The sequence below is a fragment of the Xyrauchen texanus genome, chromosome 41, assembly GCF_025860055.1.
Source record: "Xyrauchen texanus isolate HMW12.3.18 chromosome 41, RBS_HiC_50CHRs, whole genome shotgun sequence".
In the NCBI taxonomy this organism is placed as follows: domain Eukaryota; kingdom Metazoa; phylum Chordata; class Actinopteri; order Cypriniformes; family Catostomidae; genus Xyrauchen; species Xyrauchen texanus.
The window spans coordinates 35577263-35592056 of NC_068316.1; the positions used below are offsets into that span (position 1 = coordinate 35577263).

General features: G+C 40.0%; 1 protein-coding gene across 4 annotated transcripts in view; it reads left to right on the plus strand.

The window, feature by feature from the left end:
- cdh19 (cadherin 19, type 2) overlaps positions 1–14794 on the plus strand; it is a 238028-nt gene that overhangs the window by 164988 nt on the left and 58246 nt on the right. For 2 of the 4 annotated variants that reach the window (XM_052113585.1, XM_052113586.1), the window contains 2 exons: positions 2615–2732; positions 5414–5665. In XM_052113585.1, coding sequence (XP_051969545.1) covers positions 2615–2732; positions 5414–5665 — 370 coding nt within the window. Of the gene's footprint in view, positions 1–2614; positions 2733–5413; positions 5666–7185; positions 7222–14794 lie in introns of those variants that run through there. The other 2 variants (XM_052113588.1, XM_052113587.1) reach the window with 2 other exon arrangements.

Here is a 14794-nt window from a genome sequence, read left to right on the forward strand (position 1 = left end):
AAACAGGTGTAGCGTCAAACATACTTTCCCTCACGGAAGTGGTTTAAGAAGGAAAGGAAGCCACTACAGCAGGGTTATCCTCGAACGAACTACACACAGCAGGGAACATGAACATGAACAAGGAACGTGAAACTTCAACATCCATGTGCAGTGCAAACAACGACCGACAAGGGAATGGAGGAACAAACAGGGTTTAAATACACAAGGACACAATAAAGACCAAACGAGACACAGGTGAGAACAATGATGAGTGCAGGCAGTGAGGGAGGCCAGGAATTGTGGGAATTGTAGTTTTCTACAAGGACAGTGAGACTTGGTTCGGACAACAAGGAAAACGTGACATGGAATGTGATCAGTGAAGGGTGAAACGGAAAACACAGGGCAGACAACAAGGAATCGTGACAGAATATGGGTCAGGAGGTCTGGGAGTGGGCCATGGGGCAGGGGCAGATTTGGTTGGCCTGGGAGCTGGCCTCTGGGCAGGGGCCGGTACAGGAGACCTGGGAGGTGGCCGCAGGACAGAGGCTGGCGGAGCCGTGTGAGGTGGAGCCAAGGAGGACGGCGCCGAAGGAGGTGTAGGTAGGGCCGTGGGAGGCTCGGGAGGCGGAGCCATAGGAGGCTCGAGAGGAGGATCCCTGGAAGGCTCGAGAGACTTGAGAGGCGGAGCCCTGGGAGGCTCGGGAGGAGGAGCCCTGGAAGACTCGAGAGACTTGAGAGGCGGAGCCCTGGAAGACTCAAGGGACTTGAGAGGCGGAGCCCTGGGTGGCTCGGGAGGAGGAGCCCTAGAAGGCTCGAGGGGTGCTGGCTCTGGGACGGTCATGGCTACTGGCGCTGGCTCTTGGACGGTCATGGCTACTGGCGCTGGCTCTTGGACGGCCGAGGCTACTGGCGCTGGCTCAGGGACGGGCGAGGCGACAGGCGCTGGCTCACTGACGGCTGAGGCGACAGGCGCTGGCTCACTGACGGCTGAGGCGACAGGCGCTGGCTCACTGACGGCTGCGGCGACAGGCGCTGGCTCAGGGACGGCCGAGGCGACAGGCGCTGGCTCACCGACGGCCGAGGCGACAGGCGCTGGCTCACCGACGGCCGAGGCGACAGGCGCTGGCTGGTTGACCGTCGGTGATGCGGGCTCTGGCTCGCTGACCGGGGCTGGCGCGGGCTCTGGCTCGCTGACCGGGGCTGACGAGGGCTCAGGCTCGCTCACAGTGACAGGCGTGGGCGCAGGCTCGCTCACAGTGACAGGCGTGGGCTCTGGCTCGCAGACCGGGCAGACGTGGGCTCTGGCTCGCAGACCAGGGCAGGCGTTGACCGGGAGGCGGAAGCCCGTCTTCTCTTCCTCCTCCGGGCAGACAAAGTGGACCGTGCAGGCTCATGGGAAACGACTGGTGTGGGGGTTTGCTCGCTGGCAGGTGGGGCAGGCATGATGGGAAGAGCCATGGGCGAGTGGGAAGTCATCACTGCGGGAGGTGAGGTTGGGTCCTCCTCTGCCACGCCCACAGTGAGTGGCGAGCCGCTGACCAGCAAAGTCTCTTCCACGATTTCCTACAGGGTCCAGCCACGCGTCGCCGGGGGCAGCCGCTCCTTCAGCGTCGCGTTCAAATTGCCCCTAAAGAAGACCACCAGGGCTGAATCCGGGAAGTCCGAGACGTGTGCCAGCTCAAGGAAGTCCTGGATGTGGTCTTCAACCGGTCGGTCCCCTTGCTTTAAACAAAGCAGCTGATAGTTGGCCTGTTGGACCGCTGGATCCATTGGGGGTCGGTCGTTCTGTAATGATGTGAGGAAGAGGCAGACGGGAAGTGCGGATCCAAACGCGGTTCTTTTATTGACAAGAAAACAGATACAAACACTGGAACCAAAATAAAGATCCACGAGGGGAAAAACAAACTAAACACGAGATACATACAGAGTGAACAGACAGCGAACATCTACAAGAGGGCAGGGTTATCCTTGAACGAACTACACACAGCAGGGAACATGAACAAGGAACGTGAAACTTCAACATCCATGTGCAGTGCAAACAATGACCGACAAGGGAATGGAGGAACAAACAGGGTTTAAATACACAAGGACACAATAAAGACTAAACGAGACACAGGTGAGAACAATGATGAGTGCAGGCAGTGAGGGAGGCCGGGAATTGTGGGAATTGTAGTTTTCTACAAGGACAGTGAGACTCGGGGCGGACAACAAGGAAAACGTGACATGGAATGTGATCAGTGAAGGGTGAAACGGAAAACACGGGGCAGACAACAAGGAATCGTGACACCTAGCAGCCAGACATGCATTAGGTTTTATCTGGTCTAATAGGGTTTGTTGTGGTCTCTGGAGGTCTAACAATGTCTGATAGTGTGGCTTTAAAAATACACTGTACAGCCATCCAAATCTAAGATGCAGTACCTATGCCAACATTTTTTGATTATCCAGCCAAATGTGGATTGTAAGATAGTATTGCTCTGTTTTTCTGAATCTGAACATCAAGAGACTCAGTTCTAACAAACTGTGTAGTTACAGCATTTTTCAGAGCATTATAGTCAAAAGCAAGGTTCCAAATACACAGAACACAATGAGCCATTTACAGATGATACAGTATGTTCTCAATGTGTGTTCTTTGAAGCTGATTGAGTTGATCAGTGCCACTGATGCAGATGATCCAGTAGACAGTCATCATTTCTACTTCTCCATGGTACCAGACAAACACATCAACCCGAACTTCACCATCAGAGACAACCAAGGTACTGTACATTATTAAAGCTGAATTGTGCAATGTCTGCATCACCTAATGGAATAATAAAAATAAATATTTTTTCAAAACAGCTTTCTGAATACGCCCGCTGAATACGTTAAGTCTCGTCTCCATTAACCTTTGAATGGCTTACTTCTAGATGTCTCTGCATAATAAACTGGGATAGAGAGTTTTTTTTACACTAAAAAAATTTACACTTTTCACTGGGCACATCAATAATGCAAACATTTATTCAAACTATATTTATGATATTCAAACAAGTTGTAGTTTTGTTAAATTATCTATTTAATAATATATAAAAAATAATAATTTAGTCACAGCCTCAGACGCATATTGCACACAAGAATAGAGGACATAGAATCGGTACTGATAACAAATGACATGACAAAAATTGTAATCAGTGATGAAATCTTCTAGATTTCAGTTATAGGTAATCTAATCTGATAAATTTTTTGGATTACTTATTGCACGTTTTCCTGAATCGAAACATCAATTTAATTTGTATTAAGAACAAATTAACATTAAGAATTAAATTAGCAGATGATGTGCTTCTTTTTATAAGTAAACTCTCGCAGTCGTTTCCTTATGTCCTGAAATTATTTTCAGATTTCAGCAGTATCTCAGGATATAAAATAAATTGGCAAAAATCGGCCCTCTTTCCTCTAAGTTGTTCCGATGATGATTTAACTCAAATCAAGATCCCAATTGTAAACCAATTTAAATATTTAGGAATTGACATTTTTCCAAACTTAGAATCTATAGTCAGTAAAAATTATATAAAAATCTTGGGAAAAATTAAAAAAGATTTGGGGAAATGGATGTCAAGGCCTATATCTTTTGATGCTAGGATTTCTGTTATAAAAATGATGGTGTTGCCGCAAGTCAATTTTGTTAGCTCTATGTTGCCTCTGAGTCCACAGGTTGAGTATTGGAATAGTTTACACAGTTTGATCACTGGTTTTATCTGGAATAACAAAAGACCAAAGATCAAACTCACAACTCTTCAGAGAGAGAAATCAGCCGGAGGTTGGGGAGTCCCAAATTTCAAAGTTTATCATTGGTGTTTTGTATTACGTACTATAAAATCCTGGTTAGACCCCACAAAACCTGTTTGTTGGCGTTCTCTAGAAGAGAAATTAGTTTATCCATATAGATTACAAGATCTAATTTATGCAGAAGTTCCATTAAAACAAGCCAAAATGCGTTTTGGGGCTATTATTTTCAATCTTTTATTAACTTGGAAGCTTGCGATCAATAATACTGACTATAAAAAAAGTGGCATTATCATACTCCAATATTTTATAATCACATTCTGTTGCTGGGTGGTCGGACAGTGGCCTACCCAATGTGGACGAACAATGGAATTCATTTACTCGGACAGTTATTCAATTCTAATGGTCTCCGTACTTTTCAAGATTTGAAGGAAGGCTATAATCTGCCTGGATTTTCCTTTTTTTATATTTGCAGCTTCGTTCTGCTCTAAAGGCATATGGAATCCCATGGGACTCTAAACCTCCAAAACATGACTTTACAAATCAACTGTACATCACAAACACTACGGGAATTATATCCACAATGTATTCTCAGATCATTCAAAGTTCTTATAAAGTAATTACAATTCAAACAACTTGGCAAAATGATTGTAGTTTTATTCCCTTTACAATAGCTTGGAAAACTATTTGGAAAAATATTAACCAAGCTTCAAAAAATCCTAATCATCGATCCATTCACTTAAGATTTCTATATAGAACTTAACGCCCAGAATTAGACATCTGATTAAGTTAGAGTCATCTCCGCTCTGTCAATTGTGTTCACGGGGCAGTATAGGTACTTTTCTCCATATGTTTTGGGAATGCTCTGAAGTACAGTTTTTTTGGTCACAAGTTATTACATCTTTATCTGAAATTCTCAGTAAAGAGATTCCTTGTTGTCCCATACTATGCTTATTAAATGATAATTCTCGGGTGCCGATGTCTGCGTATGAAAAGAGAATTTGGCTTTCTGGTTTAACTGCTGCAAAGAAAATTCTGGTTATACGGTGGAAACCACCACATACTCTTTCACTTCTATATTGGTGGAACTTGCTGTTAGATATTCTTACTTTAGAGCTCTCTGTGGCACGGTCTCACGGTGCTAAGGAAAAGACCATACGATCTTGGTCGAAAGCTCTTCAAATTACTGAAATTCTTGCCCGGGGGAGGGGGGGGAGAGATCACTCAGTAGGGAGGGTAGGGGGGATTAGATAAATGTAGAATTGTTATTTTTGTTTGTATTGTCTGTGTATGTGTGCGGGTGGATGTGTGTATGTCGTTTTTGGGTTGAGTGAGTGAGGAAATGAGGGTGTGTATAATTTATTCCTTGTACATGTATATGCCTTGTTATCTTGTCTTCTGTTTGTTGTACGAAACCAAATAAAAATTTGTTCACAAAAAAAGAACAAATTAACACAAATTAACACAACTAATGTTATTAAACATTAGTAAACATAAAATCAAACACAACTTGCTATTTGTCTGATAGTTGAAAAACTAACACTATGTTATATTACCCATATCTTTTAATTTTTCAGTAAATTACTTAATTTTAAAATTGATCACTTAATTTAAGTCAACAGAATGTAACACTTCTGTATATAGTTGTAAGATAATCAGATCCTTCTTTTTGTGAAAGATAACACAGCAGGAATTCTGGCACGTCGCAGCAGCTTTACCCGTCATGAGCGTAGGCAGTATTATCTGCCTGTGGTGATCCGAGACAGTGGTTCTCCAGTGCTGTCTGGCACCATTACGCTCACCATCAGCGTGTGTGCTTGTCAGCCCAGCGGTCACTGTCCGTCTGGCGGTGTGGAAGCCCAGGCGCTTGCTCTGGATATCAGCATGCAGACGGTGCTCGGCTTGTCATTGTGCTTCATAACACTTGCAGGTGAGCATCATGGCTAATGCTGTTCAACATAATAGTGGCATGAAATTAATTGAGAATTTCACATTTAAAGGGATAGTTCACAAATTTACTTACCGCTTTTTAAACTGCAGTACTGCAAAAACATGAACAAATAATTAATAAAAGATTTGTAAATAGTAAATGCATGCTTACATGCATGAACAAAAAATGAAACTATTTATACTGTTTATAAAGGTTTACTTATAAATGTGTTCTTGAGGCAATAAATACAGTGTTTCTCCCAAACTAAGTCTTGTTATTGTTGTTATATGTTATTCATGTCTATAACAAGTACAACAAAATTGAACAAACCACACCTTACACAAACTTTGTCACTGTAGCTCAAAGTCCAGTGCCCATAAATGTTCTAAATAATCATTAGTAAACCTTTATAAACATTTACAATGTATAAAATAGTTTACATTTTAGACTGGGTACTGGAAAAATATAAACAAATAATTAATACATTATTTGTAAAGATATGTAAATAGTAAAAGCATGCTTACATTTACTGTTTATTTGTTAAAGACGTTGGTTACTAATTTGACATTAATAATTAATAGTATATGAACTGGTGAAAAATATTAATCATTTCTGAAAACATTTGTAAATGTAACAAATGCATGAGCTCATTTATAAATCATTTATGAAATAATTGAATGATATTTTAAGCATTCAAATGTACATTAACTTTAATCTTTATGTAACATTTGTTAAATTAACTTATAGATGTTAAAGAGTGCAAAGTAATATAGGAATGAAAGTTTAATAACAGTGAAAGTTTAATAACATCTGTAAGTATTTGAACTTACAACTACTAATGATATGGTAAGCATTATGTAATGTTATTTAAATTCGTTGGTTAACATTAACAAGGCCATTATATCATATTTCTAACTATTGGAATATACATTAACTAATGATCTGTTAATTATTATATCATGTTTGTTAAAGATTTATTAATGAAAGTTGTTATAAAGTGTACCAAATCTTTTTGTTACTGAGTATTTTTGTCTTATTTTCCAGTAGAAGTATATAAACCAAAAAAGTTAAATTAGCAGAATGAAAAGATATTAAATCTTGTATTCAGATAAATCTAGTGGGGGTTATACTTCAAATAAGAAACCATTTATTTATTTATTTTTTCCCCCTTTTTAAATATATTTTTTTTTAATTTATATATATGTATGTATATGTACCCCATTGGGAAAAAAATCTTGTTATAAGCATAAAAGTAACAAAAGTTTGTTGAATAACTCTGAAAACATTGTTAAATATCTTATGTGATTTAGGTTGTAGTAAATTCTTGTTTCAAGAATGGTTAGATATTTTTTACTGAAAAACAAGGCAATTTTTTTTGCAGTGTATGTAACCCTAAAATTGATTTGTAGAATCATGGGACACATATAAGGTTGAATTAGCAGAGAGTAAAAAAAAAATATATATAGACAAAATCAGAGTATGATTGTACAAGTATGTTATAAGACTCTCTTTTCCAGCAGATCACTTGTATTAATAAAGGAATATTAACTTTCACTTCATCACACAGGCAAGTATGACAATCATTGACAATCCACAGTCATAATCAATTTACTGATAAACCAGTGTGACCTCACACTAATACAATATAACTGATGCTTAATCAAGTGTTAGCTCATAAGTAATAAAGCTAATCATAATGTTTGTGCAATTGTGATTGAAGTGCAGTTAAATGGACTCTATGCACAGCACCTAGTCTACGTATTTCCGGTACAATCTAGGGGCGACAACGCACTTCCGGTATCGCATTCAGCCATAGCGAATGCGATACCGGAAGTATCTCATGCCATTCTTGGTGTGTATGACTTTATTTCTTCTGCTTAACACAAATGAAACATTTTAAATGAATATTTCAGCTCTTTTGGTCCATAAAAGGCATGTGCCAATAATTTAAAGCTAAAAATCAAATAAGGCAGCATAAAAGTAATCCATATAACTCCAGTGGTTAAATCCATATCTTCAGATGTGATATGATGTGGATGAGAAACAGATCGCTTTCATTATCTTCTTCTTGTGTTTTGGGTGATTTGCATCATTCTTTGCATAACGCCCCCTGGTGGAATAGGAGAAGAACTTCTAGCAAATGCTGTTTATCACCCTGTATCCCAAAGTATCACCCTGGTAACTGCCTAGCAACCAGATGGGGTTACCCTAGAAACCAATAATCCAATCCCATATCTCTTGACCAGAACAACATCAAGACTTCTGGTTTTGTTCTTGGGAGTCAGGGTAGCAAGGTTCATTCTATCTAGCTATCCATCCATCCATCCATCCATCTACTGTATATGAGGGTCAATATCTATCTATCTATCTATCTATCTATCTATCTATCTATCTATCTATCTATCTATCTATCTATCTATCTATCTATCTGACTGAATTGTCTTATAATCTTTAAACTACTAAAATGTATAACTACTTCAAACTTAAAACCTTTAAACTTAAAACAAGGAGCCTTTTGAGTATCACCTTGGTAACAGATAGATAGATTATTTGTTTGCTAGGCTATCTATCTATCTATCTATCTATGGGTCATAATCTATCTATCTATGGGTCATACTCCATCTATCTATCTATCTATCTATCTATCTATCTATCTATCTATCTATCTATCTATCTATCTATCTATCTATCTATCTATCTATCTATTTGAATAACAGAATGGTCTTATAATCTTTAAACTTTGAACTTTGAAAACAACTAAAACTAATAACTACATCAAACTAAAAACCTTCATACTTCAAGCTTTTACAACTACTTCAAACTTTCATGCTAGGCTTTCTCAAGCCAACCTAAAGTTTGTACTCAAACTTTTTAATCTAGTTATTATTATTATTATTATTAGGTTGGCTTGAGAAAGCCAACTTACTGAAATTCTATTTAAACTTATTATTAGGTTTCCTTGAGAAAGTCAACTTACTGAAATTCTATTTATACTTATTATTATTATTAGTGGTGCTTGCAAAGCATCACTATTGTAATCTCACATACTTATTATTAGTGTTTCACATACTTTTATACTTTTTATTTTTTATTTTTATATCTCTTAACAAAACTTCGGCACCTAACTCGTCCCGCACCGTTTGACGTAGACCCACGAATGAGGTGTCAAATCGAACGACCTATTGAGGACACGTGTGCTATGACTTTTATAAGCGATCGGAGTACGGTACTTGCCCCAGGGGCAAAAAAGCAGCCGAAAAATCCCATAGACTTAACATTGAGACAAACTTTGACGCGTCACAGCTCCAAGCGAGGATTTCGTAGAAACGTGTGATTTGCCACATTTGAAGAGGCTGGCAGGCTCTGTAAGAGCATACCTCAATATGGGGTAAAAGCTGCACCCCTGGGGGCAGGAGCTGCCCAAAAATGCCCCAATTGACTTATAATGGTGTAGGACGGCCCCTGAAATGAAAAGGCATAGGGATTTGTATTGAACATAGCTCTGGATCACAGTGTCATAGAGACGAGGGGTGGGCTCATTTTACTCAGACGACCAATCAGTCTCTCAGGATCATTGTGAAGCTATCAAGCCACGCCCTAGCAACCATTAAGAGCACCTTAGCAACAAGTCCCATAGACTTCTATTGAAACAGATCAAAGGGATATCTCCGGATAGAAGTGTCATAGAAACACAAGGGTGGTCTCGTTTTACTCGGGACAGCAAACAGCCAATCATGCATCAAATCAACACTTCCTAGCCCCTCCCTAGCAACCATTGTCGAGCACCTTAACAACCAAAATCCATAGAGGGATATCTTCCATTCTGAATGTCACAGAGGCATGGGAGTTGGTTTATATCATTCATACTGACAAGCAGCCTTTGGAGATTCATGATTGGCAGCTGCCAAGCCACTCCTAGCAACTAAACAGAGTACCCTAGCAACCGTTTAGCAGTAACTATATCTCTGCACCAGAAAATCAGAGAGACTTCTGGGTTGATTTATTCCAATCAGGATGGCAAGGACACTTCATTAGTATCACTATGGTAACTGCCTAGCAACCAGATGGGGTTACCCTAGCAACCGAGTAACAAATCACATATCTCTGCATCAGAAAAGCGTAGAGACTTCCGGGTTGACTTATTTCAATCAGGATGGAAAGGAGACTTCATTAGTATCACTATGGTAACTGCCTAGCAACCAGATGGGCTTACCCTAGCAACCGAGTAACAAATCACATATCTCTGCATCACAAAAACATACAGACTTCCGGTTTGACTTATTTCAATCAGGATGGCAAGGACACTTGATTAGTATCACTATGGTAACTGCCTAGCAACCACATGGGGTTACCCTAGCAACCTACTAACAAATCACATATTTCTGCACCAGAACATTATACAGACTTCTGGGTTCATTTATTTATGACCACAATTTCTGTTCTTTTCAAGCAGGCTATTTGACGAGTTTTGCCACGGCAAGCACCACTCACATTTTCTTCAGGAAATGTACCTATCTAGTTATTATTATTATTATTATTATTATTATTATTATTAGGTTGGCTTGAGAAAGCCAACTTCCTGAAATCCTATTTAAACTTATTATTAGGTTGGCTTGAGAAAGCCAACTTCCTGAAATCCTATTGAAACTTATTATTAGTGGTGCTTGCCAAAGGCAAGGCATAACTATTGTTGTCTTGCTCACTTATTATTAGTGGTGCTTGCCAAAGGCAAAGCATCATTATTGTTCTCTTGCATACTTATTATTATTATTAGAGGTGCTTGCAAAGCAACACTATTGTAATCTCACATACTTATTATTATTATTAGTGGTGCTTGCAAACAACACTATTGTAATCTCACATACTTATTAGTGGTGCTTGCAAAGCAACACTATGGTAATCTCACATACTTATTATTATTCTTCCGTACAAAACTTCGGCACCTAACTCGTCCCGCACCGTTTGGCGTAGACCCACGAATGAGGTGTCAAATCGAACGGCCTATTGAGGACACGTGTGCTATGACCTTTTTAAGCAATCGGGTGTACGATGTTCGCACAGCGGATGAAAAAGAGGCCAAAAAAGTCCCATTGACTTAACATTGCGGAATGTTCAGAAATTTAAATCCCAACTGACCTTTTCACACACACAGACAAAAAGGGCCTGACAGCCCTGCGTCTCTCCCTCTCTCTCTCCCTCAGAGGATTTATATTATCAAGCAGACAATAAGTAATGACCTAAAATCTTTATAGCCACACCCTAAAACATGCTAAATATGTGTTAGCATCATGTTAACACATGTTAGCATCGCCTAGCGAAGTGTCTAAAACATCCTAAAAACGGGCTAGCATCATGCTAACACATGCTAGCATCGCCTAGCGAAGAGTTAAAACATGCTAAAAACGTGCTAGCATCATGCTAACACATGCTAGCATCGCCTAGCGAAGTGCTAAAACATGCTAAAAACATGCTAGCATCATGCTAACACATGCTAGCATCGCCTAGCAAAGTGTTAAAACATGCTAAAAACGTTCTAACATCATGCTAACACATGCTAGCATCGCCTAGCGAAGTGCTAAAGTATGCTAAAACTGTGTTAGCATCATGCTAACACATGCTAGCATTGCCTAGCGAAGTGCTAAAACATGCTAAAACATTCTAGCATCATGTTAACACATGAAAAATTCTATGACCATTATTTTAATGCTTAGCAAAAAGTAAAAAATGCTATTTGATGACATTTGCAACGGCAAGCACCACTCACATTTTCTTCAGGAAATGTACCTTTCTAGTTAGTGGTGTTTGCAAAGCAACACTATTGTAATCTCACATACTTATTAGTGGTGCTTGCAAAGCATCACTATTGTAATCTCACATACTTATTATTTTTTTTATTTTTATTTTTATATCTCCGTACAAAACTTCGGCACCTAACTCGTCCCGCACCGTTTGGCGTAGACCCAAGAATGAGGTGTCAAATCGAACGGCCTATTGAGGACATGTGTGCTATCACTTTTATAAGCGATCGGGGGTACGGTATTTGCCCCAGGGACAAAAAACTGGCCGAAAAATCCCATAGACTTAACATTGCGACAAACTTTGACACGTCACAGCTCCGAGCGAGGATTTCGCAGAAACGTGTGATTCGCCACATTTGAAGAGGCTGGCAGGCTCTGTAAGAGCATACCTCAATATGGGGTAAATGTTGCACCCCTGGGGGGCAGGAGCCGCCCAAAGTTGCACCCATTGACTTACAATGGTGTAGGACGGCCCATGAAATGACATGGCATAGGGATTTTGTATTGAACATAGCTCTGGATCACAGTGTCATAGAGACAAGGGGGCAGGCTCATTTTACTCAGATGACCAATCAGCCTCTCAGGATCATTTTGAATCTTATCAAGCCACGCCCTAGCAACAATTTAGAGCACCTTAGCAACAAGTCCCATAGACTTCTAATGAAAGAGATCAAAGGGATATCTACGGATAGAAGTGTCATAGAAACACAAGGGTGGTCTCGTTTGACTCTGGGCAGCAAACAGCCAATGATGAATCACCTCAACACTTCCTAGCCCCTCCCTAGCAACCATTGTCGAGCACCTTAGCAACCAAAATCCATAGAGGGATATCTTCCATTCTGAATGTCACAGAGGCATGGGAGTTGGTTTATATCATTCATACTGACAAGCAGCCTTTGGAGTTTCATGATTGGCAGCTGCCAAGCCACTCCCTAGCAACTAAACAGAGTACCCTAGCAACCGTTTAGCAGTAACTATATCTCTGCACCAGAAAATCAGAGAGACTTCTGGATTGATTTATTTCAATCAGGATGGCAAGGACACTTCATTAGTATCACTATGGTAACTGCCTAGCAACCAGATGGGGTTACCCTAGCAACCGAGCAACAAATCACATATCTCTGCACCTGAAAACACTACAGACTTCCGGGTTGACTTATTTCACTCAGGATGGAAAGGAGCCATGTACTGTATTACCTTGGTAACTGCATAGCAACCACACAGGCTTACCCTAGCGACCGAGTAACAAATCGCATATTTCTGCACCAGAGAATCATACAGACTTCTGGGTTCATTTATTTACGACCGTGATTTTTGCTCTTTTCAAGTTACAGCATGCTGTTTGACGAGTTTCGCCACGGCAAGCGCCACTCACATTTTCTTCAGGAAATGTACCCATCTAGTTATTATTCTATCTCCGTACAAAACTTCGGCACCTAGCTCCCGTTTGGCGTAGACCCACGAATGAGATGTCAAATCGAACGGCTTATTGAGGACACGTGTGCTATGACTTTTCTAAGGGGTGGGTGGTACGATGTTCGCACAGCGGACGAAAAAGTGGCCAAAAAATTCCCATTGACTTAACATTGCGGAATGTTCAGAAATTGAAATCCCAACTGACGTTTTCACACACACAGACACAAAAGGGCCTGACAGCCCTGCATCTCTACCTCTCTCTCTCTCTCAGAGGATTTATATTATCAAACAGCCAATAAGTAATGACCTAAAATCTTCATAGCCACACCCTCAAACATGCTAAAAACGTGCTAGCATCACGCTAACACATGTTAACATCGCCTAGCAAAGTGGTAAAACATGCTAAAAACATGCTAGCGTCATGCTAACACATGTTAGCATCACCTAGCAAAGTGGTAAAACATGCTAAAAACATGCTAGCATCATAATAACACGTTAACATCGCCTAGAGAAGTGCTAAAAACATGCTAGCATCATGCTAACACATGTTAGCATCGCCTAGCGAACTGTTAAAACATGCTAATAACATGCTAGCATCATGTTAACACATGTTAACATCGATTAATGAAGTGCTAAAACATGCTAAAAACATGCTAGCATCATGTTAACACATGTTAGCATCACCTAGCAAAGTGGTAAAACATGCTAAAAAGATACTAGCATCATAATAACACATGTTAACATCACCTAGAGAAGTGCTAAAAACATGCTAACATCGTGCTAGCACATGCTAAAAATGTGCTAGCATCATGTTAACACATGTTAGCATCACTTAGCGAAGTTTTAAAACATGCTAAAAACTTGTTAGCAACATGCTAGCATCACATGGCGAAGTGTTAAATCATGTTAAAACATGCTAAAAACATGCTAACATCATACTAGCACATGTTAGCATCACCTAACAAAGTGGTAAAACATGCTAAAACATGTTAGCATCATAATAACACATGTTAACATCGCCTAGAGAAGTGCTAAAAACATGTTAGCATCATGCTAAAAACATGGTAACATCATGTTAACACATGCTACCGTCGCTTAGTGAAGTGTTAAAACATGCTAAAAACCTGTTAGCACCACTTTAACAAATGTTAGCATCGCCGAACGAAGTGCTAAAACATGCTAAAACGTGCTAGCATCAGGCAAACACAAGCTAGCATCACCTGGTGAAGTGCTAATACATGCTAAAAACATGCTAGCATCATTCTAGCACATGCTAAAACGTGCTAGCATCATGTTAACACATGTTAACATCGCTTAGCGAAGTTTTAAAACATGTTAAAAACTTGTTAGCAACATGTTAGCATCACATGGCGAAGTGTTAATTCATGTTTAAAACATGCTAAAAATGTGCTAGCATCATGCTAACACATGCTAGCATCGCCTAGCGAAGTGTTAAAACATGCTAAAAACATGCTAGCATCGTGCTATCACATGTTAACATCGCCTAACAAAGTTGTAAAACATGCTAAAAACATGCTAGCATCATAATAACACATGTTAACATCGCCTAGAGAAGTGCTAAAAACATGTTAGCATCATGCTAAAAACATGGTAACATCATGTTAACACATGCTAGCATCGCTTAGTGAAGTGTTAAAACATGCTAAAAATCTGTTAGCACCACTTTAACAAATGTTAGCATCGCCGAACGAAGTGCTAAAACATGCTAAAACGTGCTAGCATCAGGCTAACACAAGCTAGCATCACCTGGTGAAGTGCTAATACATGCTAAAAACATGCTAGCATCGTGCTAGCATCACATGGCGAATTAAATCATGCTAAAAACATGCTAAAAATGTGCTAGCATCAGTGGTGGACGAAGTACACATACCATGTACTTGAGTTAAAGTAAAGA